This window comes from Schistocerca gregaria, chromosome 2, assembly GCF_023897955.1.
Source record: "Schistocerca gregaria isolate iqSchGreg1 chromosome 2, iqSchGreg1.2, whole genome shotgun sequence".
In the NCBI taxonomy this organism is placed as follows: Eukaryota; Metazoa; Arthropoda; class Insecta; order Orthoptera; family Acrididae; genus Schistocerca; species Schistocerca gregaria.
This window is the reverse complement of record NC_064921.1, coordinates 352,934,728-352,958,885: the sequence shown is the minus strand read 5'-3', so window position 1 is coordinate 352,958,885 and position 24,158 is coordinate 352,934,728. Positions and strand designations below refer to the sequence as shown.

Genomic DNA, 24,158 nt, shown 5'->3' with positions numbered 1-24,158 from the left:
TGTTGGTGAACTGATGTAAGAAGTTCTTTAACAGTACGTCCAAATTCCTTAGTACTACAGAATTCAGAATGTTCACAAGTAAATGAAAAAGATGAAGTTTTTAGGGTTCTGTACCTCAATCGGTAAAAGCGGTACACTTATAGGATTACTTTGTCTGTCTGCCGGACTGTTTCAACCCTTCTTTGTCAGGAACAGGTACACATGTCAAGTTGAAATGTTGAAATTTATGTCACATAATGACGTCTACAGTCTGTCGGTGATGGGGGGGGGGGGGGGGGGGAAGAGAGAGAGAGAGAAGCTTCTAAGTCAGTACAATCAGAAGATGTGCCATATATGTCACATATTTTGATACTAGCAAACTCATTCATCAAAACCTATAGGGTACTTCCCATTTGTTTAGAATCATGAAATTTGGCAAGAAGAAAAGTTTAACAGTGCAAGTAAGAGAAAAATCCAAAATTGACATATTGTAATGATATCACCCAAAGACGTTTTTGTGTCATTTGTTAGCCAATTTTGAACTGGAAATTAAAACATTCTTGAAAGGCTTAATCCCTGGGACCAATATCTTGCCATTATCAATCTCGATAACAGACAAAAATCATAAAAAAATCTTTGATTTTTGGAATCAGTTAACTGTCTATAAACATAACTAAGATTGTAAGGAATCCTTAGTGCACGAGTCGTACTCTAACCTTGCCAATTTTTTATCTATGTATTTTGTGTCTATATAGCACATTAGGAAAGTCATCTAAGTTCATTGAGTACAATTAGAAAATGAATTTCTACATGTTGTGGATGAGGTAGTGTGATATGTACTGACAGCAGTACCGCACTTGTATATTGCAAGGCATAAAGAAAGACATAAAAGAAAGTAACTTTCAGGATTCAATTTCTCCCTCCTGGAAAAACATAGGGGGTATTTTATAAATAGAAAATAATATTTAGAATTCAACTGAGGATTTTGTTATAGATTGTATGGAATGGAAATGCATAGAAACAATATGAGATGCTTAGGTTTCCGGAGTAGATGTACGATAGCTGTGTGTTGATCTGACACTAAAGTGAGGATATATATCTTTAAATGAGAGGGTTTCATTAGGAACTTCAGTTATCTTCTCACTTGTTATTTATTTTGCTATTATAAATTACCTTGAAAATTATTTTTGTTATAAAACCTTTCTTTGTAATCAAGGGAATGACAGTTACTTCCTTTCATCCAGGTATTGAAATTACTATGTTCATTATCTTTGTATCCTGTTGATTTTCTCTTTCTCTTTGGCTATGTTGTGAATAAGTACTGTCATAATAATAATCAATTTTATTTCCAATTTACTAGCTTCTTTTTATTTACACAACCCTGTTGTGTACAAAAATCTGAAGAAACTCCTGAAGTCTTCTCATGTTTTCTTGTATTTTCATAGCTTATTACATACTCAGTTTGAAAGCAAACATACTTTACTATATTTTTTTGCCATTTTTGCACATACACATTCAAATTTATGAAAGAAATGAAAACTGACTACAATTTAACATAATTTTTTTTTATTTTGTTGTTATCAGGAAAATCATCTGACACAGCATATGAAGACACATGATGGAAAACAATGGGCTTGTGATGTATGTAGCAAGCTATTCACAACAAAATATTTTCTTAAAAAGCATAAAAGACTTCATACAGGTAAGTTGTTGCTTTTGTATGTTCTAATCAAATTTTTGGTAATTTCTCTAAATATCTTCAGGCTTAGACGAGACTCTTACTTCAGCAGTACAATGACCAAGATTTATTTCTTCCTTTTGCTTTGTCGTGTCTAAGCAAATACTGAGTTTCTAGTACAGGTAAAATGCGGCCTCATAAGCAGAGAGACCAGTCTTTTAGCCTATAAGCTTGAGTTTCTTTGTTTGTTGTGAAATTGTGAAATATAATAAGTGTGACTGCCACCAAAACTTTCTCATAACATTGTCTTCAGTTAACGTGTGACATAAAAGTGTCATAATGTTGATAGTATATGAATTTCTAAACAGGAGTGTCACAGTTGATCTGACATTAGATTTTAAAAATATGAAAATCAAGATTTAATTAATACCTGAAACTTACTCTTTTAAAAGAATGCATATTGTCATATTATTAGTTACTGCTTGTTTCATGATCAAAATCTGGCATGATAAACACTTCACATTTTCATTTATTAACAACAGGCACTTCATTATGTGTTTGGATGATATTGCTCATAGGAGAAAAAGTTTTGACTGACTAAGATTGCTCCAATGTTGTTACAAAACTTTTCTTTATTCGTGGTTCAGGGTTCTGCAGCCATTATGACATCCTTCCAGAGCTACACTCAATGAGACTTCTTTATTCACATTACCAGTTTCAGAAGCAGCATTCAGTTTTTGTTTGTTATCAAGAAAGAAACTTTGCTGCTAACACAAGGCAGTGGTGACAGTTAAAGTGTTGTAGTGATACATTTGTAGTAGCATTTTGCATGATTTATTTGATTTGAACAGGGAGGTAAAAATGAGCAGTCCTAGCAAATTATTGCCCACATGCAAATAGGGTTTATTATGTGGTTTCAATTCCTGTGGTTCTAGTACATCTGACAAGCACTTTTAAAGAATAGTAGGATGCCTTTTACTAGTTCTTTATTAGACACAGTTTCTTAAGGACTTGATAACTCAAATATTCTGTCTTTTTTTAATCTCTAAAGCTTTGCATTGGAAGATTTTGTGTGGCACAGTTTCATCACCCTCACCACACATCCCACACATAGGAGTTTCTTTCTCTGTATCCTATACCATTGCATGTAAATGTTTCGTACACTCCCCATGACCTGTCATTAGTTCTACCATGAGTTTAGTCTGTCTCTTGTTCAGGCCCAGGATTACAGTACTTTTAAAACATGGCTGGTGTCATTAGCTTGCCATATTTTTATTTTTGATTCCTAGTACAATATTCTACATCCTTTCTGATCCAGTTTCATAGTTTTAATTTTACTGTCACCTTAGTGATGGTTAACATAGGTTCTGGTTCAATAAATGGAGTTGCTGCATTTCTACTGGCACCCTTGTAAGCTCTATCATTGCCACTGATTCCTGAGTGACCAGGGACCCACAGCAGGTGTATCCAGTTGCTTTTTTCTAGTCTCACAAGGGCTTTGTAGTATTTTACAATGATCTTTGATCTTATTACAGGGGCGAATAGAGATTTCAGAGCTGCTAGGCTGCCTGAATAATTGTAGATGCTGTGGTCTCTATAGCGCCTACGCAAATTCTCCTCTGTGCACACCTTGAGAGCAGATATTTTTGTCTGAAATATCGTGGCCAGCTTCCCCAGGGAGATTGTGCTCTCTAGTGTAAACTGTACCAGTGTACCCAGCCCCCAGTGCTTTTGTCTATTTTCGATCCATCAGTAAATCAGACAATGTTTACTGCATGATGTCATGGTGCATTCTTCCACAGCTTCCTCCTTTCATTTGTTACCTGGAAAGGCTTATTGAAGCAGCTGTAAGTTATTGCATAGTCAACCAGCATTTCCCTGCCAATTCCTGCATTTACCACATTGCCTGTACTGGTGTGGGATTCAGGATATCCAAAAGTAGCCTCTAGATGGGCAGTATGTTGCTCAATATTTCCTGATGCACAATAATATTGACCATCTAGAAATGAGGTTGAGAGGTTATTCAGTAATATTTAGAACATCAAAAACTTAGTAAATATATTGTCCTCCCTAGAATTATTGTGCCGCATGGGAATATTTTGTCCTCTGTGAGCTATAATGAAAATATCTTTTGACAGTCTCTTGTGTGCTACAGAGACCAGGGAGGTTATGTTATATTTGGTTTAGTTTATTGTTGTTGTGTGAAAATGACAAGATGAAAGGTGAAAAGATGAAAGAAAATTATTATTAGAGTGCATCAAAATGTGTAAATCAGTGGTCATCAAATTGTGGCCTGCAGGTTGAATGCAGCCCAATTAAGTGTCAGTGCAACCCATGATTTTCAGCCATATATCATAATAATGTACAGTTGAGAACCACGGGCCACATAGACATTTAATCAGGCCACATTCAGCCTGTGAGCCGCAGTTTGATGACCATTGGTATAAGTCGTCATGGGATGTTAGGGCAGATGAATACAAACGGAAGTGTTAAGATTGATGAACTGTATAACTTGTTGCTCAGTAAATATAGGGAATGGCTATGAAGGAAGGTGTTTTTAAAAAAAATAATTGATAAAAAGTTATGAATAAAAGTATATACAGATGTTTAGCTCTGTGTATACATCACTTACTCAAATATAATCCTTTTAGTGCAAATATTATTGTATGACAAGTTCTCTTAACTGTCTCAAATACTGTAAGATGAAACTGTACTTGTAAATTTCAACTTTTTGAAGGAATTGACTGTAACAATACATCGTTACGTAATTGACAAATGCGGACTTTATGGAACTGCGTCTCTCATTGTGTTTTTTGATGATTGAGATGAGTGTCCACAGAAATTTATCCAGGGGGCCAGGGATGGAGGGAAGACCTGGGCAAGTGCCTGTGTACTGGGAGACCAATGTATGAAGGAGAATGATTTCCAGTACTGTACCAAAGGTTAGACCATCAACACAGAAGAAGTTATGATGATCATTATTTATTCATCCTCAGTTCTCTTGCCAAGCTTTCGTGAGTGATCGTTGTTGCTCCTTGAGCCAATTTTTCAGTCACCTTATTTTTCTGCTTGCAACAAAGTAGGTAGCAATTGTCAATCGTCCAACATTCTGTATGCCCCTGCCTCCATTTGAACCCACAGGGGTAATGAGGCATGTCCAGCAATGTGTCCATCCAAGCAGCAGGTGTGCTGCTAATTCTGCCTTTTATGGCTAAGCAGTCCAGTCTCGGGACCTTGTCAAGCTCCTTATTAGTCATCTTTTGTTGCATTGTTTGCCCCATAAATAATCATTTTTCTTGTTACAATGAAGTATATACTGTACATACTCTTGGGGTTTGGACCCTACTTTTTCACACAGACCATTCTGATGCCCATAATTCGTCTGGAAACATACTTCTTTATTTAAGGGGTCCATGATACAAGGGAGGATTGGAAAGTAACACAATAATTTTTGCTTCCCTTGTATAGCAGCTGAATGTTGAAATTTCCAACTATATAGTCTGAAGTTTGCACTACAGAGGGTATTTTGTTTTCATGTGCAGCTCTAGCAAGAGATGCCTGAACTGCTAAACGAACATGGTGCGCATGTTACTGCTGTCAGCTTGTGAAGAGCAGCAAAGTGTAGTTTGATATTTGTGGGCCAAAGGGCATAAACCGAGTAAAATTCGCAGAAACATATGTGATGTGTATGGGGGCGACTGTATTGATCGTAGCAATGTCTCCAGGTGATGTGCAGTCTTCCAAGAGCGCTGTGTGAACCTTAGTGATTTTCCATGCTCCGGGCAGCTGGTAACAGCTGCAACCCTGCAGGATGTTGGTGCCATTGAGGCAGAAATTTTGAACAACTGGTGTTTGCAACTGCGAAATTTATTGCAGCAGTTCAACATTTCCTATGATGTGGTGTACGATATTGTTCATGACATGTTAAAATGTCGTAAAGTTAATGCTCGCTGGGTGCTTACATATAACCGAAGGCCAGTGAATGATGACAAGCTTGAATCACTTGAATGCATTATACCACAGAAGGACATGAGTTTCTGAAAGAAATTGTCACTGGTGATGAGTTGTGGGCATACCACTACATGTCTTAAACCAAGCAGGCCTCTGTGGAGTGGAAACATGCTGCTACCCAAGTACGAAAAATATTCAAAGTGACCCAGTTTGGTAGGAAGGTGCTTGTGACAATATTCTGAATACGCATGGTGTGGTATTGGTGGACTTCAGTAAACATGGGACCAATATGAATGCTGCCGCCATGAATACAACCCTGGTCAGCCAATGCTTTGCGACAGATGCAGAAGTGAAATCAGCAGTCCACAGATGGTTATTCTCCAGCCAAACAGGCTTCTATGGAACTGGTACCACAACGGGAGAAATTGTTGAAAACATTGGTGACTATGTAGGAAAGTAGGTAAAAGATGTAAGTTTGTTTGTGATTATTTGTTTTGTTTTGTCATGTATTAAACTTTTTGAAATAAAATTATTGTGCTTTACTTTCCAATTTTCCCACATAATTTCACAACAAGGGTTACCACTAGATACTGCAATACCTACTTATGGGCAGAGTTTCATCAAGAAGCTTAAGATTCTCATACATGTGCTGAATACGCTTCCTTGTAAATGCTACTACAACAGTTTTCTTGGTGATGACCCTTAGATCCAGTTCCTTGTACCAGTTTTGCACGGTGTCCAATGCACTTTGTGTCATAGTTCTGACAGTACTAATAAATTTGCCAAGAATTACTAAGACGAACTTGCCTCCATATCCATGGCAAATGCAGCATCTAGTATTTAGAGCAATTTCCTGAAAGTGTAGTTCTTTTTTTTGCCTTCCCAACAAGTAGGTGAAGTGCTGTTTCATGAACTGCCAGTTTGATATGCTTGTTGGTTTACATGGAGAGGAACCTTAATTAGCATCCTTTCCCTAACCAGTTTTTCTAATGTCTTTAAAAAGAGAGGAGGACAAACTGATCGGTCTCATATCTTTGACCTCAGTATCATCAATTCTTACTAGCTTCAAGATGAAAAAAAATCCTGTATCCCTCAAGAATTAGGGATGATTCCTACTGATAGGCTGATGCCAAACAGGCTATGTAGGAATCTAACGAAATTCTTTCCTCACTGTTGCAGTTGAGCTGAAAGATTCCATCGGTGTGGTGCCTGAATGGTTGAAACTTTTCCACTGCCCACTGGATTTGTTTGAAATCAACACCTTTTCTGGCAGATTCCAGTTCTCCCTTTGATAACCTGTAAACCAGTGTCTCAGGAATTGAATCTTGGTGTGTGTTGTCTGCCACAGTGCACTGAGGGCATTAAGTTCTCAGGAACACATCCAGCGTCATTCACTGATCTTGTTTACTCACCATCCTCCTCCTGCAGAGTACTGCTTGGTTTAGTTGGTATTCTGCAGAAGATCTTGTGAAGTTTGGCACAAGTAGTTGTACCTTCCACTTCCTCGCAATCATAATTTTGCTTGGTTAATTGCAAGGTTGTATTTTGCAAGGGCCTCCCGATATTTTGTCCTTTGACCATTCCTTCTTGCAAGGTCGAACAGTGTACTTACCTGCTTCCTTTGCAGTTCCAGGCCATTGTTCCAACGAGGTACATTCCTGTTTGCAAACTTCTCGGTGATTGCTCCGTTTTCTAAATATGAGGTCATAATGACAAATGTCACTGTGTCTGAAATTTCCTCCAAATCTAATGTTTTCTTTATCAATATTCTGAGTTCAGATAAGTGTGAGTTCAAGTCTTTATGCTGTAAGAGCCCCACTGTGTCTTCTAGGATTCCTATAGGCCATGGTCTGTTTAATACTCATTTCAACCTCAAACTTAATATACATGTAGTCATATATGGATGACGTGGATATCACATGCCATTGTTAGACATGCACACCCATTAGAATGGACCCAAAAGTTCTGTAAATTACTTCTTCCCACCTTATGTTCCTGAATATAGATTCCCTGCCCCTATTCAGGCTCTCCAGCTTACTCTCAATCAAATGTTCAAGACGGTACTCATTTCTGTTGTTGGTGCCACTGCTTCCCCACACTGTTTTGTGCATGTTGGCATCACAACTAACGAGCAATTGTTTATTCTGCTCTGAGCAACTGCCAGAGAAGGAGTAGTACTGTACTTGTAGGGAAGGAAAGCTTGAGGCCAATACAATTTCCCTCATGCTACCTCCCTCCCATTGTTTCATCCTGATGGTATCTAAGTCCCAGTAACAGAAGTTCTCCATTTGCATGAATGAAATTCCATTTTTAACATAAAAGAATGTTCTGGAGTTTTTTAGATTCCTAGCATAAATCAACTTATCTCCAGTTCTCTGGGGCCTGAAACGTGTCCTTTATACACATAGGATTCCTGGATCAGGGCCATGTCTACATCCTGTTCCTAGAAAGTGACTCAGGGTGGCAGTTGCCCCTTTACTGTGTTGCAGCTTGCCATCATGATCACTTCCAATGTGTTTGATTATCCTGATGGCAACCTGCAAGAACCCTTAGTACAATTTCGGGTCCTGTTCTCACATTGCCATAAGGAATTTCTTGCTGACTTCAGCCACAAGGGTTTGGCCATCTGCTCAATCTTGCAGTTGATTACCTTCCATTCATCTGACGGAGATCTTCTGGATCTGCGCCCATACTTTCTCATACACCATCTTAGAAGAAATGCCGTAAAGAAGTTCGGTACCCAGATTGATATCTCTGTGGTTTTGAAGAGCTCACCTACTCTCTTGACCAGCACCGTCATTTCCTCCCATGGAAATATCTTGGGCACCATCTCCTTAAGCCAATCCCCTGTTTCTGTCACCTTGTGGACAGAGATGAGAGCACCCTTGTCCAGATAGACTCTAGAAAACACATGATCAGACTAACCCTTACAAAATGCGGGTTATCACTTTCTTCCGCTCACCTCTTCAATTTTATTTATAACATTTGAATCTTTTCTGTCTGGCTCCTCTACATAATGTGCAAAATTATGATGTTCGTCCAAGACATCTCATTCCTATGCTTCTTTTAGTCATTACATTGTTTAACTTTATTTTAAGATTACTTGCTCTTTTCCTTTCAACAGAAAGTACATAGCTTAGTGAGATGGTAGTGACAGTGTGACACTTTGACACCATCTGTCAAGTTCATGGAGCCCTGTGTTGCATATCTGTAGTTATTCTGGAGTCACTGCTACAATTTGTCACTTGCAAATGCTACCATTCCACTTATGTTACCGCTGTCATGTAATTTCTGTAATGGGCTCTAATAATACATTTCAAAACTCTCAACCACACATGGATACATGTGAATAGCCTTTTGATATGGTCTTTGTCATTCCATTTGTGATCATATGAAAGGTGCATGTCTCCCATGTCAATAGCTCTGTAGACAGTTTTACAGTACCTCTGGATGCTCGAACTCCACAAGCTGAACAAAGAAAGGCAGCCAGTAATATTGATCATCATTGCCGTAGTGAACATATAGTGAATGTAGGTTGCATCTTCAGTTGACTTTCCTCTTCTACACCTGTACTGGTGAGGCCTCATTCCATGTACAGTCTATGATTTTAGTTTCTTGCATGATAGTTTTTCAGATATCTTGAAGAGAACATTTAGAAAGCAAAGTGGTCTGTATGATTTGGGTATCATTGGGTTCTTTTCTTGTCATTTACTAATAATCACCACATCAGTATTTTTCCATGGTGCTGGGATCCTTCCTTGCAAGAGACACTCATTGTACAGTTCTAATTGGTCACAAAACACTTGTATTATTTTGGCAGTTATCCAATCTGACAGAGATCTTCAAATTATTTGCCTAATTTCTGCTTGTGTGAAGGGATATACAAGATTATTGTTTATTGTTTTAATAGTCTTCCTACCATAGCACTGTCAGAAGAGTGACAGGCATGATAAGACAAAAGTGCCCTGTGCACATGTGCAACATGAGTAGCAAAGTGTATTGGCAAACTTCAGCCATTCCACTTTTAGATGATAAGTGAACCAGTATTGGTAGTTCATACTGTAGTGTCCACATTCGATAACATGCCCATAAGCTGCTGCTGGACCTTCTCCTGGCCCGCAAATAGCACATAAGTAAGTTTTAAAAATTGTAGTTGGCAAATTATGACAGTTTTTTTTAAAGTTTAATTGGAACCATACACTTTTTTCTGTGGCATTAGAAAGATCCCTCAAAGATTATTTCAAAGACATAACATGTGAAACTTGATCAATAGCAGCAAGATAAGGGCACCACAAACCACTGTCATGCTGTACTGTACCAAATGTAAAGAAACAAGTTACGTGGGTTTGGTTCATGTGTTTGTTATTGTTACTGGCATAGAAGTACTCAAATAGGTGGACCTTGAGCATTAGTAAATACTATAAAGCAATGCCAGATAGACAGGTTGCACTTTGAATTTCTCATCGACTTATTGTGGCAAAGACCCATGTTATAAGGCATTTCGTGCATTCGAGAACAGTCAAACTTTCCTTGTGGACCTCTTGTTGCAATTTTCCCCGCATATATACTGGGGCACAGAGTACAGGTTATTGTGTGTTTCCTGAAGTACATGGCTTTTCGACTGACCAATAGTGCATGTTGGGAGGATTGATTTGCCCCCATGGTTTGTAGGCAGTGCTTCATCCATAAACAGAATCTTGCATAGAAACGCCACATTACTTCACATTTTTTGTAGAGGCTATCCGGAAAAGTGTAACAACTTGTGAACCCGTTGACAAAGCAAAATGTGGAAAGTGGAAATCTTTACATTGCTTTGGCTCATCCCACTCGCCCTTTCAAACTGTGTCTTTGTGATTATTGTTATTTTTCATTGATGGATTTTATTCTTTGACTGCCAATAGGTACAGAAAGCTGGCTGAAGCCAGAGATAAATTCTGCCGAAATTTTTACAAAGGTACAGACGGTGTTTAGAAAGGATAGATTGCATGCAACCGGTGGTGGAGTGTTTGTCACTGTTAGTAGTAGTTTATCGTGTAGTGAAGTAGAAGTGGATAGTTCCTGTGAATTATTATGGGTGTAGGTTACACTCAACAACCGAACTAGGTTAATAATTGGCTCCTTTTACCGACCTCCCGACTCAGCAGCATTAGTGGCAGAACAACTGAGAGAAAATTTGGAATACATTTCACATAAATTTTCTCAGCATGTTATAGTCTTAGGTGGAGATTTCAATTTACCATATATAGACTGGGACACTCAGATGTTTAGGACAAGTGGTAGGGACAGAGCATCGAGTGACATTATACTGAGTGCACTATCCGAAAACTACCTCGAGCAATTAAACAGAGAACCAACTCATGGAGATAACATCTTGGACCTACTGATAACAAACAGACCCGAACTTTTCGAATCTGTATGTGCAGACCAGGGAATCAGGGATCATAAGGCTGTTGCAGCACCCTGAATATGGAAGTTAATAGGAATATAAAAAAAGGGAGGAAGGTTTATCTGTTTAGCAAGAGTAATAGAAGGCAGATTTCAGACTACCTAACAGATCAAAACAAAAATTCCTGTTCCGACACTGACAATGTTGAGTGTTTATGGAAAAAGTTCAAGGAAATCGTAAAATGCGTTTTAGACAGGTACATGCCGAGTAAAACTGTGGTACAACAACAAAGTTAGGAAACTACTGCGAAAGCAAAGAGAGCTTCAGTCCAAGTTTAAACGCAGCCAAAACCTCTCCGACAAACAGAAGCTAAACAATGTCAAAGTTAGTGTAAGGAGGGCTATGTGTGAAGCATTTAGTGAATTCGAAAGTAAAATTCTGTTTACCAACTTGACAGAAAATCCTAGGAAGTTCTGGTCTTATGTTAAATCAGTAAGTGGCTTGAAACAGCATATCCAGACACTCCAGGATGATGATGGCATTGAAACAGAGGATGACACGCGTAAAGCTGAAATACTAAACACCTTTTTCCAAAGCTGTTTCACAGAGGAAGATCGCACTGCAGTTCCTTCTGTAAATCCTCGCACAAACAAAAAAATAGCTGACATCGAAATAAGAGTCCAAGGAATAGAAAAGCAACTGGAATCACTCAACAGAGGAAATTCCACTGGACCTGATGGGATACCAATTCGATTCTACACAGAGTACGCAAAAGAACTTGTCCCCCTTCTAACAGCCATGAACCGCAAGTCTCTAGAGGAACGGAAGGTTCCAAATGATTGGAAAAGAGCACAGGTAATCCCAGTCTTCAAGAAGGGTCGTCGAGCAGATGCGCAAAACTATAGACCTATATCTCTGACGTCGATCTGTTGTAGAATTTTAGAACATGTTTTTTGCTCGAGTATCATGTCATTTTTGGAAACCCAGAATCTACTCTGTAGGAATCAACATGGATTCCGGAAACAGTGATCGTGTGAGACCCAACTTGCTTTATTTGTTCTTGAGACCCAGAAAATATTAGATACAGGCTCCCAGGTTGATGCTATTTTCCTTGACTTCCGGAAGGTGTTCGATACAGTTCCGCATTGTCGCCTGATAAACAAAGTAAGAGCCTACGGAATATCAGACCAGCTGTGTGGCTGGATTGAAGAGTTTTTAGCAAACAGAACACAGCATGTTGTTCTCAATGGAGAGATGTCTACAGACATTAAAGTAACCTCTGGCGTGCCACAGGGGAGTGTTATGGGACCATTGCTTTTCACAATATACACTCCTGGAAATGGAAAAAAGAACACATTGACACCGGTGTGTCAGACCCACCATACTTGCTCCGGACACTGCGAGAGGGCTGTACAAGCAATGATCACATGCACGGCACAGTGGACACACCAGGGACCGCGGTGTTGGCTGTCGAATGGCGCTAGCTGCGCAGCATTTGTGCACCGCCGCCGTCAGTGTCAGCCAGTTTGCTGTGGCATACGGAGCTCCATCGCAGTCTTTAACACTGGTAGCATGCCGCAACAGCGTGGACGTGAACCCTTTGTGCAGTTGACGGACTTTGAGTGAGGGCGTATAGTGGGCATGCGGGAAGCCGGGTGGACGTACCGCCGAATTGCTCAACACGTGGGGCGTGAGGTCTCCACAGTACATCGATGTTGTCGCCAGTGGTCGGCGGAAGGTGCACGTGCCCGTAGACCTGGGACCGGACCGCAGCGACGCACGGATGCTCGCCAAGACCGTAGGATCGTACGCAGTGCCGTAGGGGACCGCACCGCCACTTCCCAGCAAATTAGGGACACTGTTGTTCCTGGGGTATCGGCGAGGACCATTCGCAACCGTCTCCATGAAGCTGGGCTACGGTCCCACACACCGTTAGGCCGTCTTCTGCTCACGCCCCAACATCGTGCAGCCCGCCTCCAGTGGTGTCGCGACAGGCATAAATGGAGGGACGAATGGAGACGTGTCGTCTTCAGCGATGAGAGTCGCTTCTGCCTTGGTGCCAATGATGGTCGTATGCGTGTTTGGCGCCGTGCAGGTGAGCGCCACAATCAGGACTGCATACGACCGAGGCACACAGGGCCAACACCCGGCTTCATGGTGTGGGGAGCGATCTCCCACACTGGCCGTACACCTTTGGTGATCGTCGAGGGGACACTGAATAGTGCACGGTACATCCAAACCGTCATCGAACCCATCGTTCTACCATCCCTAGACCGGCAAGGGAACTTGCTGTTCCAACAGGACAATGCACGTCCGCATGTATCCCGTGCCACCCAACGGCCTCTAGAAGGTGTAAGTCAACTACCCTGGCCAGCAGGATCTCCGGATCTGTCCCCCATTGAGCATGTTTGGGACTGGATGAAGCATGGTCTCACGCGGTCTGCACGTCCAGCACGAACGCTGGTCCAACTGAGGCGCCAGGTGGAAATGGCATGGCAAGCCATTCCACAGGACTACATCCAGCATCTCTACGATCGTCTCCATGGGAGAATAGCAGCCTGCATTGCTGCGAAAGGTGGATATACACTGTACTAGTACTAGTGCCAACTGTGTCTATGTGCCTGTGGTTCTGTCAGTGTGATCATGTGATGTGTCTGACCCCAGGAATGTGTCAATAAAGTTTCTCCTTCCTGGGACAATGAATTCACGGTGTTCTTATTTCAATTTCCAGGAGTGTATATAAGTGACCTAGTAGATAGTGTCGGAAGTTCCATGCGGCTTTTCGTGGACGTTGCTGTAGTATATAGAGAAGTTGCAGCATTAGAAAATTGTAGCGAAATGCAGGAAGCTCTGCAGCAGATAGGCACTTGGTGTAGGGAGTGGCAGCTGACCCTTAACATAGACAATTGTAATGTATTGCGAATACATAGAAAGAAGGATGCTTTATTGTATGATTATATGATAGCGGAACAAACACTGATAGCAGTTACTTCTGTAAAATATCTGGGAGTATGCATGCAGAATGATTTGAAATGGAATGACCATATAAAATTAATCGTTGGTAAGGCGGGTACCAGGTTGAGATTCATTGGGAGAGTCCTTAGAAAATGTAGTCCATCAACAAAGAAAGTGGCTTACAAAACACTCGTTCGACCTATACTTGAATATTGCTCATCAGTGTGGGATCCATACCAGATCGGGTTGATGGAGGAGATGTTTAACAAACTCAAGTGGCAGACTCTGCAAGAGAGGAGCTCTGCATCGCGGTGTAGCTTGCTCGCCAGGTTTCGAGAAGGTGCGTTTCTGGATGAGGTATCAAATATATTGCTTCCCCCTACTTATACCTCCTGAGAAGATCACGAATGTAAAATTAGAGAGATTAGAGCGCGCACGGAGGCTTTCAGACAGTCGTTCTTCCCGCGAACCATACGCGACTGGAATAGGAAAGGGAGGTAATGACAGTGCCATGTAAAGTGCCCTCCGCCACACACCGTTGGGTGGCTTGTGGAGTATAAATGTAGATGTAGATGTACTTGAACTTTTTGTAATGTTTGCAAAGAATGATTATGAGTGCTTGGCACAGTCTGGATATGTTTTGGATACAACCTCACTGCTGCTCCAACAGTTTGGTGACATTCATCACAAACAAAGTCCATATCCACTTTTTCAGTTTTGGTATGATTGTGAAAATCTGAATAGCTTTACAAGCAAGTCCTCTGAGTGCTTCAACAGCAGAGCACTGATTGAGGACCTCAAGCACACATGTGTACACATGAACTGTACCTGAGTTATGTATATGCTTACATATGGTTCAGTAAGATAAAACTTTGCAAGAGGCTTGTCTCCAAAGAGCAGGACAATGTTTTGTGGCACTGTTACCTTGTTCTGTGTGATCAAGTTCCACATTTCATGTGACTGAAGTCATCTTCAAAGACTGTTCAGCACCATAGGAAGAAAAGTGTGTGGCTCCATTAAAAATGCTATAATTTTGCAGATATAAATGTTCAGATTTACTTGTGTGCATGAAAAAATATGCTACAGTGTCTTCAATAATTCACCAAATGGCATCTTGGTATATTTACTCATTTTGGATATATTTGGGATGGGCTGTACTTCCTGCCTCACCCTGTATAGCTGGCAATGTGAATAAAGAAGTTTAATCGAGTGTGGCTGTGGAATGGTGTCTTGATAAAATTTCTTACTTCTTATTCTTGCTAAATGTAATAGAACTTTGCATGCAGAGTCATAAATTTAGTGTGTCCTTTTGCATATTGTCCTGTGGAACTTTTCACAGCTGAAATTTCAATTTCTGTGTATAACTTTCTTTTCTTCAGGTGAAATGCCATACAGATGTGGTATATGTGATAAAACATTTACATTCCAACAGTCATATCATAAACATTTGCTGTACCACAGTGATGAGAAGCCACACGTTTGTACTGAATGTGACAGAGCCTTCAAGGAACTTTCAACACTCCATAACCATCAGCGAATACACACAGGAGAGAAGCCATTTGCATGTGAAACATGTGGTACAGTGCATTTGTTTTTGTATTCAGGTTGAAATTTTCCATATTTTGCTGTCACTGTTGTGTGGTATTAATGTTTCATGCTTGGAAAATTAATGTACTGTAGATTTTTTTTTTTTGTGGTTCATGGTGTGGGTTCCTGTAGTCATATCCTAGTTCATGAACCACGGGCAACGTATGAGTGGCCAAGTAAGTGGTCCCGACAGTCGGGATACCAGTTACTTTGGAATAAGGCTGGGCATCTCGGGCATATTCTGAGTCATGGTCACCTTCGTGCTCATACGGCAAAGACTACCAAATCCACCGGTTAGTCCCTCAACCGTTAGGGGTAAAACTCAATGGGACTCGGGGCAAGTAAGGCTAGCAACCTGCTTCCCCGATACTTTAAATATGATGCTGGCAACAATCAGAGCAAAATGCCTCGGACCTTTGGAGGTGACAGAGTCCCACCTCTAACTGACAAACCAGAGACTCCTAAGACACGACTTGGCAAACAAATGGTAATGATATGGGGAGCTATTAATATCAATTGGGGCTACCCTGGGAAGAAGGTAGAGCTGGCAGAGGCTGCAAGTAAGATGGGGCTGGACGTTTTAGCTGTTAGTGACATTCGGGTAAGGGGTGAGAAAGAAGAGGAAGTGGGAGAATACAAGGTCTACCTGTCAGGAGTCAAAGCAGGAATAGCACAATGGGGTGTAGGTCTTTACATCAGGAAAGAAATGGAACCCAGCGTAGTTGCAGTAAGGTATGTAAATGAACGACTGATGTGGACAGATTTGACAGTGTCTAGCAAGACAATTAGGATTGTGTCAGTACATTCGCATTGTGAAGGGACAGATCAAGATAAGATGGATAGTTTTTATGAGGAACACAGTGATGTAGTTGTGAGAGTAAAGGACAAGGACAGTGTTCTGCTCATGGGTGATTTTAATGCCATGATCAGAAATCGAACAGAAGGGTATGAAAAGGTTATGGGTAAATTTGGAGAGGATATGGAGGCCAACAGGAACGGCAAACAACTCTTGGATTTCTGTGCCAGTATGGGCTTAGTAATCACAAATTCATTTTTTAAACATAAGAACATTCACCGGTATACTTGGGAAGACAGGGGAACCAGATCTGTCATTGACTATATAATAACAGATCAGGAATTCAGGAAGGCTGTTAGGGACACACGTGTATTCAGGGGATTCTTTGATGACACTGATCATTATTTAATCTGCAGTGGAATTGGGATTGTGAGGCCGAAAGTGCAGGAGGTCAGGTCCATATGTAGGAGGATAAGAGTGGAGAAACTTCAGGATAATGAAATCAGGCACAAGTACATAACACCTGTCTCAGAAAGGTACCAGTTAGTTGAATGTAGTCAGTTACAGTCGTTGGAAAAGGAATGGACAAGGTACAGGGACACAGTACTAGAAGTGGCTAAAGAATGTCTGGGAACAGTAGTGTGTAAAAGTAGGATGAAGCAAACAGCTTGGTCGAATGACACAGCCAAGGCAGCCTGTAAAAGGAAAAAGAAGGCATATCAAAAATGGCTACATACTAGAACTCAGGTAGACAGAGAAAGTTATGTTGAAGAAAGAAACAAAGCCAAACAGATAATTGCAGCATCCAAGAAGAAATCTTGGGAAGACTTTGGAAACAGGTTGGACACCGTGGGTCAAGCTGCTGGAAAACCATTCTGGAGTGTAATTAGCAGTCTTCGAAACGGAGGTAAAAAGGAAATGACAAGTATTTTGGACAGGTCAGGAAAACTGCTGGTGAATCCTGTGGATGCCTTGGGCAGATGGAGGGAATATTTTGAAGAGTTGCTCAATGTAGGTGAAAATACGATCAGCAATGTTTCAGATTTCGAGGTAGAAGGGGATAGCAATGATGATGGAAATAGGATCATATTTGAGGAAGTGGAGAAAATGGTCAATAGATTGCAGTGCAATAAATCAGCTGGGGTGGATGAAATTAAGTCGGAACTCATCAAATACAGTGGAATGTCAGGTCTTAAATGGCTACACAGGATAAAAATGGCCTGGGAGTCGGGACAGGTTTCATCAGACTGGACAAAAGCAGTAATGACACCAATCTTTAAACATGGAAACAGAAAAGATTGTAACAACTACAGAGGTATCTCTTTAATCAGCATTGTGGGTAAAATCTTCTCAGGTATTGTTGAAAGGAAAGTGCGAGTATTAGTTGAGGACCAATTGGATGAAAATCAGTGTGGGTTTAGGCCTCTTAGAGGTTGTCAGGACCAGATCTTTAGTTTACAGCAAATAATGGAGAAGTGTTATGAGTGGAACAGGGAACTGTATCTATGCTTTATAGATCTAAAAAAGGCATATGACCGGGTCCCTAGGAGGAAGTTATTGTCTGTTCTACGAGATTATGGAATAGGAGGCAAACTTTTGCCAGCAATTAAAGGTCTCTACATGGATAGTCAGGCAGCAGTTAGAGTTGACGGTAAATTGAGTTCATAGTTCAGAGTAGTTTCAGGGGTAAGACAAGGCTGCAACTTGTCTCCACTGTTGTTCATATTATTTATGGATCATATGTTGAAAACAATAGACTGGCTGGGTGAGATTAAGATATGTGAACACAAAATAAGCAGTCTTGCATATGCGGATGACTTAGTTGTGATGGCAGATTTGATTGAAAGTTTGCAAAGTAATATTTCAGAGCTAGATCAGAAATGTAAGGACTATGGTATGAAGATTAGCATCTCCAAAACGAAAGTAATGTCAGTGGGAAAGAAATATAAACGGATTGAGTGCCAAATAGGAGGAACAAAGTTAGAACAGGTGGACAGTTTCAAGTACTTAGGATGCATATTCTCACAGGATGGCAACATAGTGAAAGAACTGGAAGCGAGGTGTAGGAAAGCTAATGCAGTGAGCGCTCAGCTACAATCTACTCTCTTCTGCAAGAAGGAAGTCAGTACCAAGACTAAGTTATCTGTGCACCGTTCAATCTTTCAACCAACTTTGTTGTATGGGAGTGAAAGCTGGGTGGATTCAGGTTACCTTATCAACAAGGTTGAGGTTACGGATATGAAAGTAGCTAGGATGATTGCAGGTACTAGCAGATGGGAACAATGGCAGGAGGGTGTCCACAATGAGGAAATCAAAGAAAAACTGGGAATGAACTCTATAGATGTAGCAGTCAGGGCAAACAGGCTTAGCTGGTGGGGTCATGTTACAGGCATGGGAGAAGCAAGGTTACCCAAGAGACTCATGGGTTCAGCTGTAGAGGGTAGGAGGAGTCGGGGCAGACCAAGGAGAAGGTACCTGGGTTTGGTTAAGAATGATTTTGAAGTAATAGGTTTAACATCAGAAGAGGCACCAAAGTTAGCACTGAATAGGGGATCATGGAGGAATTTTATAAGAGGGCTATGCTCCAGACTGAACGCTGAAAGGCATAATCAGTCTTAAATGATGATGATGATGATGAGATTATATTTTTCTATGAAGTTAGCAAAGCAAAAGTGAGTATCTGCTGTATTCAGTACTTCAGTTTAATTTGGCATGCAGAACTTGACAGTAAAGTGAAATAAATTTGTGGATATTTTCCTTCTCTTTTTGTTTGTGGATGTTTCTGAATATTGAATGGAAAGAAATTAACACAATGCTCTCTGGTGAGTCTTTATCACAGTGAGAGTACTTTGAGGTGCTACATAACAACCTCAACAAAGGTATTAAATGTTGTCCTTAGAGGTGTTTGATGTGCCACTCCATGTTGGTGTATCCTGAACAAGCCTCCTCACCTCTTCATAACAACCACAACCTGCATCAGCTTACTGTAGTCACATTTTGTTCTCGCTCTGCCATTTTTACCCATCGCACTTCTCTCATTAAACTAACCATTCCTTGATGTTTCAGGATGTGGTCCTATCAGCCAAACCTTTCTTTTAGTTATGATGTGCTATAAATTGCTTCTCTCATTACTTCAGTTCATTACTTTTTCAGTAGTTATGTGATCTGCTCACCTAATTTTCTGCATTCTTCTGTGGCACACATTTCAGAAGCTTCTATTGTCTTCTTGTCTGTAATTTTTATCATCCACATTAAATTCTGTGGAAGGCTATGGCATAGAAAACTCCCTAGTGCATAAATTCATGTTATGTGCTAAAATATTTATCTTTTTCCAGAAACACTTTTCTTCTATTGTGTGTCTGCATTTTATATCCTCTCTATTTCGTGTCCCCCCTCCACCCCCGGGGCTCTCAACTCTTTTGTGAGCGTGTGTGTGGCAAACATGGAGTTCCAAACCAGTGCAGTACTTTTTCTTTCTTGTGCTACAATATTATTCTCTATGTCTTTTCTCAGATTTGGTTTATAGGACAGATTCCCTATTGACAACTTAGCTTGTTTGTATGATATCAATTACGGCTTGTCCAACTTTGTTTATTTATTTTACATCTTACTTTGACCTTCAACTGCAAGTCCCTCTGATACCCAACAAGGGGGTGGTTGTCAGGTATCCATATGATGGTAGTCCCTGACAGGCCACAGGAAATGTGTTATTGATGCCTGAGCTGTTATCTGCTCACACAATTTTAGGAATAGGTGCCTGTCCATTTACAGGCACTGTGACTCAAGACATTGGCCATAAAGCCAGATGAACATAATTCTGGCTGTGTGACACCCTAAAAAGAGCTCTTGATAGGAGTGGACACCATCAGGAAGACACCTTGTGCAGTGAAAAAGACAAAAGTTATCAGCCAGTTTTCACGAGGTTCCAGCAATCTCTTCAGACAGACCTGAATTCTCCCGGTTTTCATGGTACTGAGAATTTGCCTTCCATGGGCCCTTATGAGAGGAAATCAAAAACGAGTTAACTGCAAAAACTTGCCCAGGTTTGCTCCCAGACCAATAAGGATCCTTTCTATCTACAAACTGATGTTACTTGTGGAGAATATTGAAAATGTACTTGGAGAAGTCTCTTCCCCTAGTAAATTTTAAAATGGTTCTATCATACTAGCTGATGATAGAAGTACAATTGAACTCATTTTTATTCTTTCTCTGAGGATAGTGGTTTCTGTTTACATCTTTAACACTTTAACTATAACTGATCGGGAATTGGGTGGTTGTGGGAGGTACACTCACCTGCCACTTGCTGAGTCTCAGAAGACACTCAACTGTACCCACCTACCTATTGAATGTATTATTTCTGTCATCCTACTGTACTATTGTCAGTCCTACTGATGTTCATTATGTATTTAACCTTTTCACTCTAACTTTTACAGATTTCCTCTCCACATGGCTAGAAGGGATTATTTATTCTGTTACTGCATTATCACTGCATTGGGTACATCTACATCTACATCTACATCTACATCTACATCTACATCTACATGACTACTCTGCAATTCACATTTAAGTGCTTGGCAGAGGGTTCATCGAACCATAATCATACTATCTCTCTACTATTCCACTCCCGAACAGCGAGCGGGAAAAACGAACACCTAAACCTTTCTGTTCGAGCTCTGATTTCTCTTATTTTATTTTGATGATCATTCCTACCTATGTAGGTTGGGCTCAACAAAATATTTTCGCATTCGGAAGAGAAAGTTGGTGACTGAAATTTCGTAAAAAGCTCTCGCCGCGACGAAAAACGTCTATGCTGTAATGACTTCCATCCCAACTCGTGTATCATATCTGCCACACTCTCTCCCCTATAACGCGATAATACAAAACGAGCTGCCCTTCTTTGCACCCTCTCGATGTCCTCCGTCAATCCCACCTGGTAAGGATCCCACACCGCGCAGCAATATTCTAACAGAGAACGAACGAGTGTAGTGTAAGCTGTCTCTTTAGTGGACTTGTTGCATCTTCTAAGTGTCCTGCCAATGAAACGCAACCTTTGGCTCGCCTTCCCGACAATATTATCTATGTGGTCCTTCCAACTGAAGTTGTTTGTAATTTTAACACCCAGGTACTTAGTTGAATTGACAGCCTTGAGAATTGTACTATTTATCGAGTAATCGAATTCCAACGGATTTCTTTTGGAACTCATGTGGATCATCTCACACTTTTCGTTATTTAGCGTCAACTGCCACCTGACACACCATACAGCAATCTTTTCTAAATCGCTTTGCAGCTGATACTGGTCTTCGGATGACCTTACTAGACGGTAAATTACAGCATCATCTGCGAACAACCTAAGAGAACTGTTCAGATTGTCACCCAGGTCATTTATATAGATCAGGAACAGTAGAGGTCCCAGGACACTTCCCTGGGGAACACCTGATATCACTTCAGTTTTACTCGATGATTTTCCGTCTATTACAACGAACTGCGACCTTCCTGACAGGAAATCACGAATCCAGTTGCACAACTGAGACGATACCCCATAGCTCCGCAGCTTGATTAGAAGTCGCTTGTGAGGAACGGTGTCAAAAGCTTTCCGGAAATCTAGAAATACGGAATCAACTTGAGATCCCCTGTCGATAGCGGCCATTACTTCGTGCGAATAAAGAGCTAGCTGCGTTGCACAAGAGCGATGTTTTCTGAAGCCATGCTGATTACGTGTCAATAGATCGTTCCCTTCGAGGTGATTCATAATGTTTGAATACAGTATATGCTCCAAAACCCTACTGCAAACCGACGTCAATGATATAGGTCTGTAGTTAAATGGATTACTCCTACTACCCTTCTTGAACACTGGTGCGACCTGCGCAATTTTCCAATCTGTAGGTACAGATCTATCGGTGAGCGAGCGGTTGTATATGAGTGCTAAGTAGGGAGCTATAGTATCAGCGTAATCTGAAAGGAACCTAATCGGTATACAATCTGGACCTGAAGACTTGCCCGTATCAAGCGATTTGAGTTGCTTCGCAACCCCTTAGGTATCTACTTCTAAGAAACTCATGCTAGCAGATGTTCGTGTTTCAAATTCTGGAATATTCCATTCGTCTTCCCTGGTGAAGGAATTTCGGAAAACTGCGTTCAATAACTCCGCTTTAGCGGCACAGTCGTCGATAACAGTACCATCGGCACTGCGCAGCGAAGGTATTGACTGCGTCTTGCCGCTTGTGTAGGTGGGGTCAAACCTGAGGGAGGTGCCTCATTCTGCAGATGAGCTGTGTGGGAAGCCTCATCTGCTTTGTGACCTGCAGACCTACCAACCTACATACTTCCACCTCTCTTTAAAAATTGTTTTGTCCCTTGCATCAGTATGGCTTTCAGTGCCTCAGTTTTACCTCTCCTGCATGCTATTACAATTCCATCAAATTTCTGGTTAACGTCATTAACTTCAATGCTTTGAATGAGGATCTGATGACTTTACTGTTTAGTTCCTTAACCTCCCTCATCACCCAATCAATCTGTCTAGTTTGGCCATTGTGATGCCTTCTCTATCATCGCCATTTTACTTTTTTTTAATTTTCATCTTATAACCTCTATTCAAGATGCTTTCCATTTTGTCATCTGATCTTCCATGCTGTGTCAGGCAGATTTACAATGTCATTGGCATACCTTAAAGCTTTTATTTCTTCTCCCTGAACTTTACTTCCATTTCCAAATTGATTCTTGCTTTCTTTCATAGCTTGCTCAATGTATAGATTGTATATCACCAGGGATAATCTGTAACACTGTCTTTCTCCTTTCTCAACCATTGCCTCATTTTCATGCCCTTTGACTCTTATAACTGCCATCTGGTTTCTGTAGGAGTTGTATGTAAAATTCCACTCTCTATGTTTTATCAATACTACCTTAAGAATTTCAAAGAGTGTATTCCAGTCAGCATTGTCAGAAGCTTTATCTAAATCTACAAATAATGTAAACATAGGTTTGCCTTTTTTCAGTTGTCTTCTAAGATAAGTCATGTTGTTTGTATTGCCTTGCATATTACTACATTTCTGCAGAACGCAAACTAGTCTTCCCCGAGTTTACTCCTGTTTCCATTCTTCTATAAATAATTTTATTAGTACTTTGCAACATGACCTATTCAGCTGATGGTATGACAATATTCACACCTGACTTTTTTGGAATTGGATTGTTGCATTTTTGTTGAAGTCTGGCTGTATTTTGTCTGTCTCGTAAATCTTGTATATAGGTCTTTTTTGTGTGTGTGTGTGTGTGTGTGTGTGTGTGTGTGTGTGTGTGTGTGTGTGTGTGTGTGTGTGCTTCCAAGGATCTCAATAATTCTGAGGAATGTTTTGAGTAATCTTTCAGTTCCCAATCATCTTCATCTACTTTCTCTTCCCTTTCAATAATACTGTCTTCAAGTTTCTGTCCTTCATGTGAGCTCTGCTATATAGTCCTTACATCAATCAGTGTTCCCTTCTTTGCTTAGTAGTGGCTTTCCAACACAGCTTTTGATATCCATACAACTGTTTCTCTTTTCTCAAAAGGTTTCTTAAAATTCTGTTGCGCAGCCTCTATTTTTTGGGCACTATTCAGAAAATATTAGCTCTGTCACAGCCCTTGTGAAAAGCCTTAGAAGTCAACAGGAGTTGAAACATTGTAACGGCAACTGGTCTGTTTACACTTTGAGGGCCAAGTTGGGCCAGTCATTGCAATACCGATGACATAGCAAAAGGACAGGGCTACTGTGAGTCTGGCTGACAAGCTTCCACGCCTTTGAGTGAGACACTTGTTATACTGGATGGTTAGAAGTGGTACATCGGCGCATCAAA

General features: G+C 40.7%; 1 protein-coding gene across 2 annotated transcripts in view; it reads left to right on the top strand.

The window, feature by feature from the left end:
- The window catches only part of LOC126337041 (zinc finger protein 252-like), a 99,119-nt gene that overhangs the window by 11,557 nt on the left and 63,404 nt on the right, over nucleotides 1-24,158 (top strand). For both annotated transcript variants that reach the window (XM_050001363.1, XM_050001362.1), the window contains 2 exons: nucleotides 1,564-1,681; nucleotides 15,329-15,526. In XM_050001363.1, coding sequence (XP_049857320.1) covers nucleotides 1,564-1,681; nucleotides 15,329-15,526 — 316 coding nt within the window. The remainder of the gene's footprint in view (nucleotides 1-1,563; nucleotides 1,682-15,328; nucleotides 15,527-24,158) is intronic.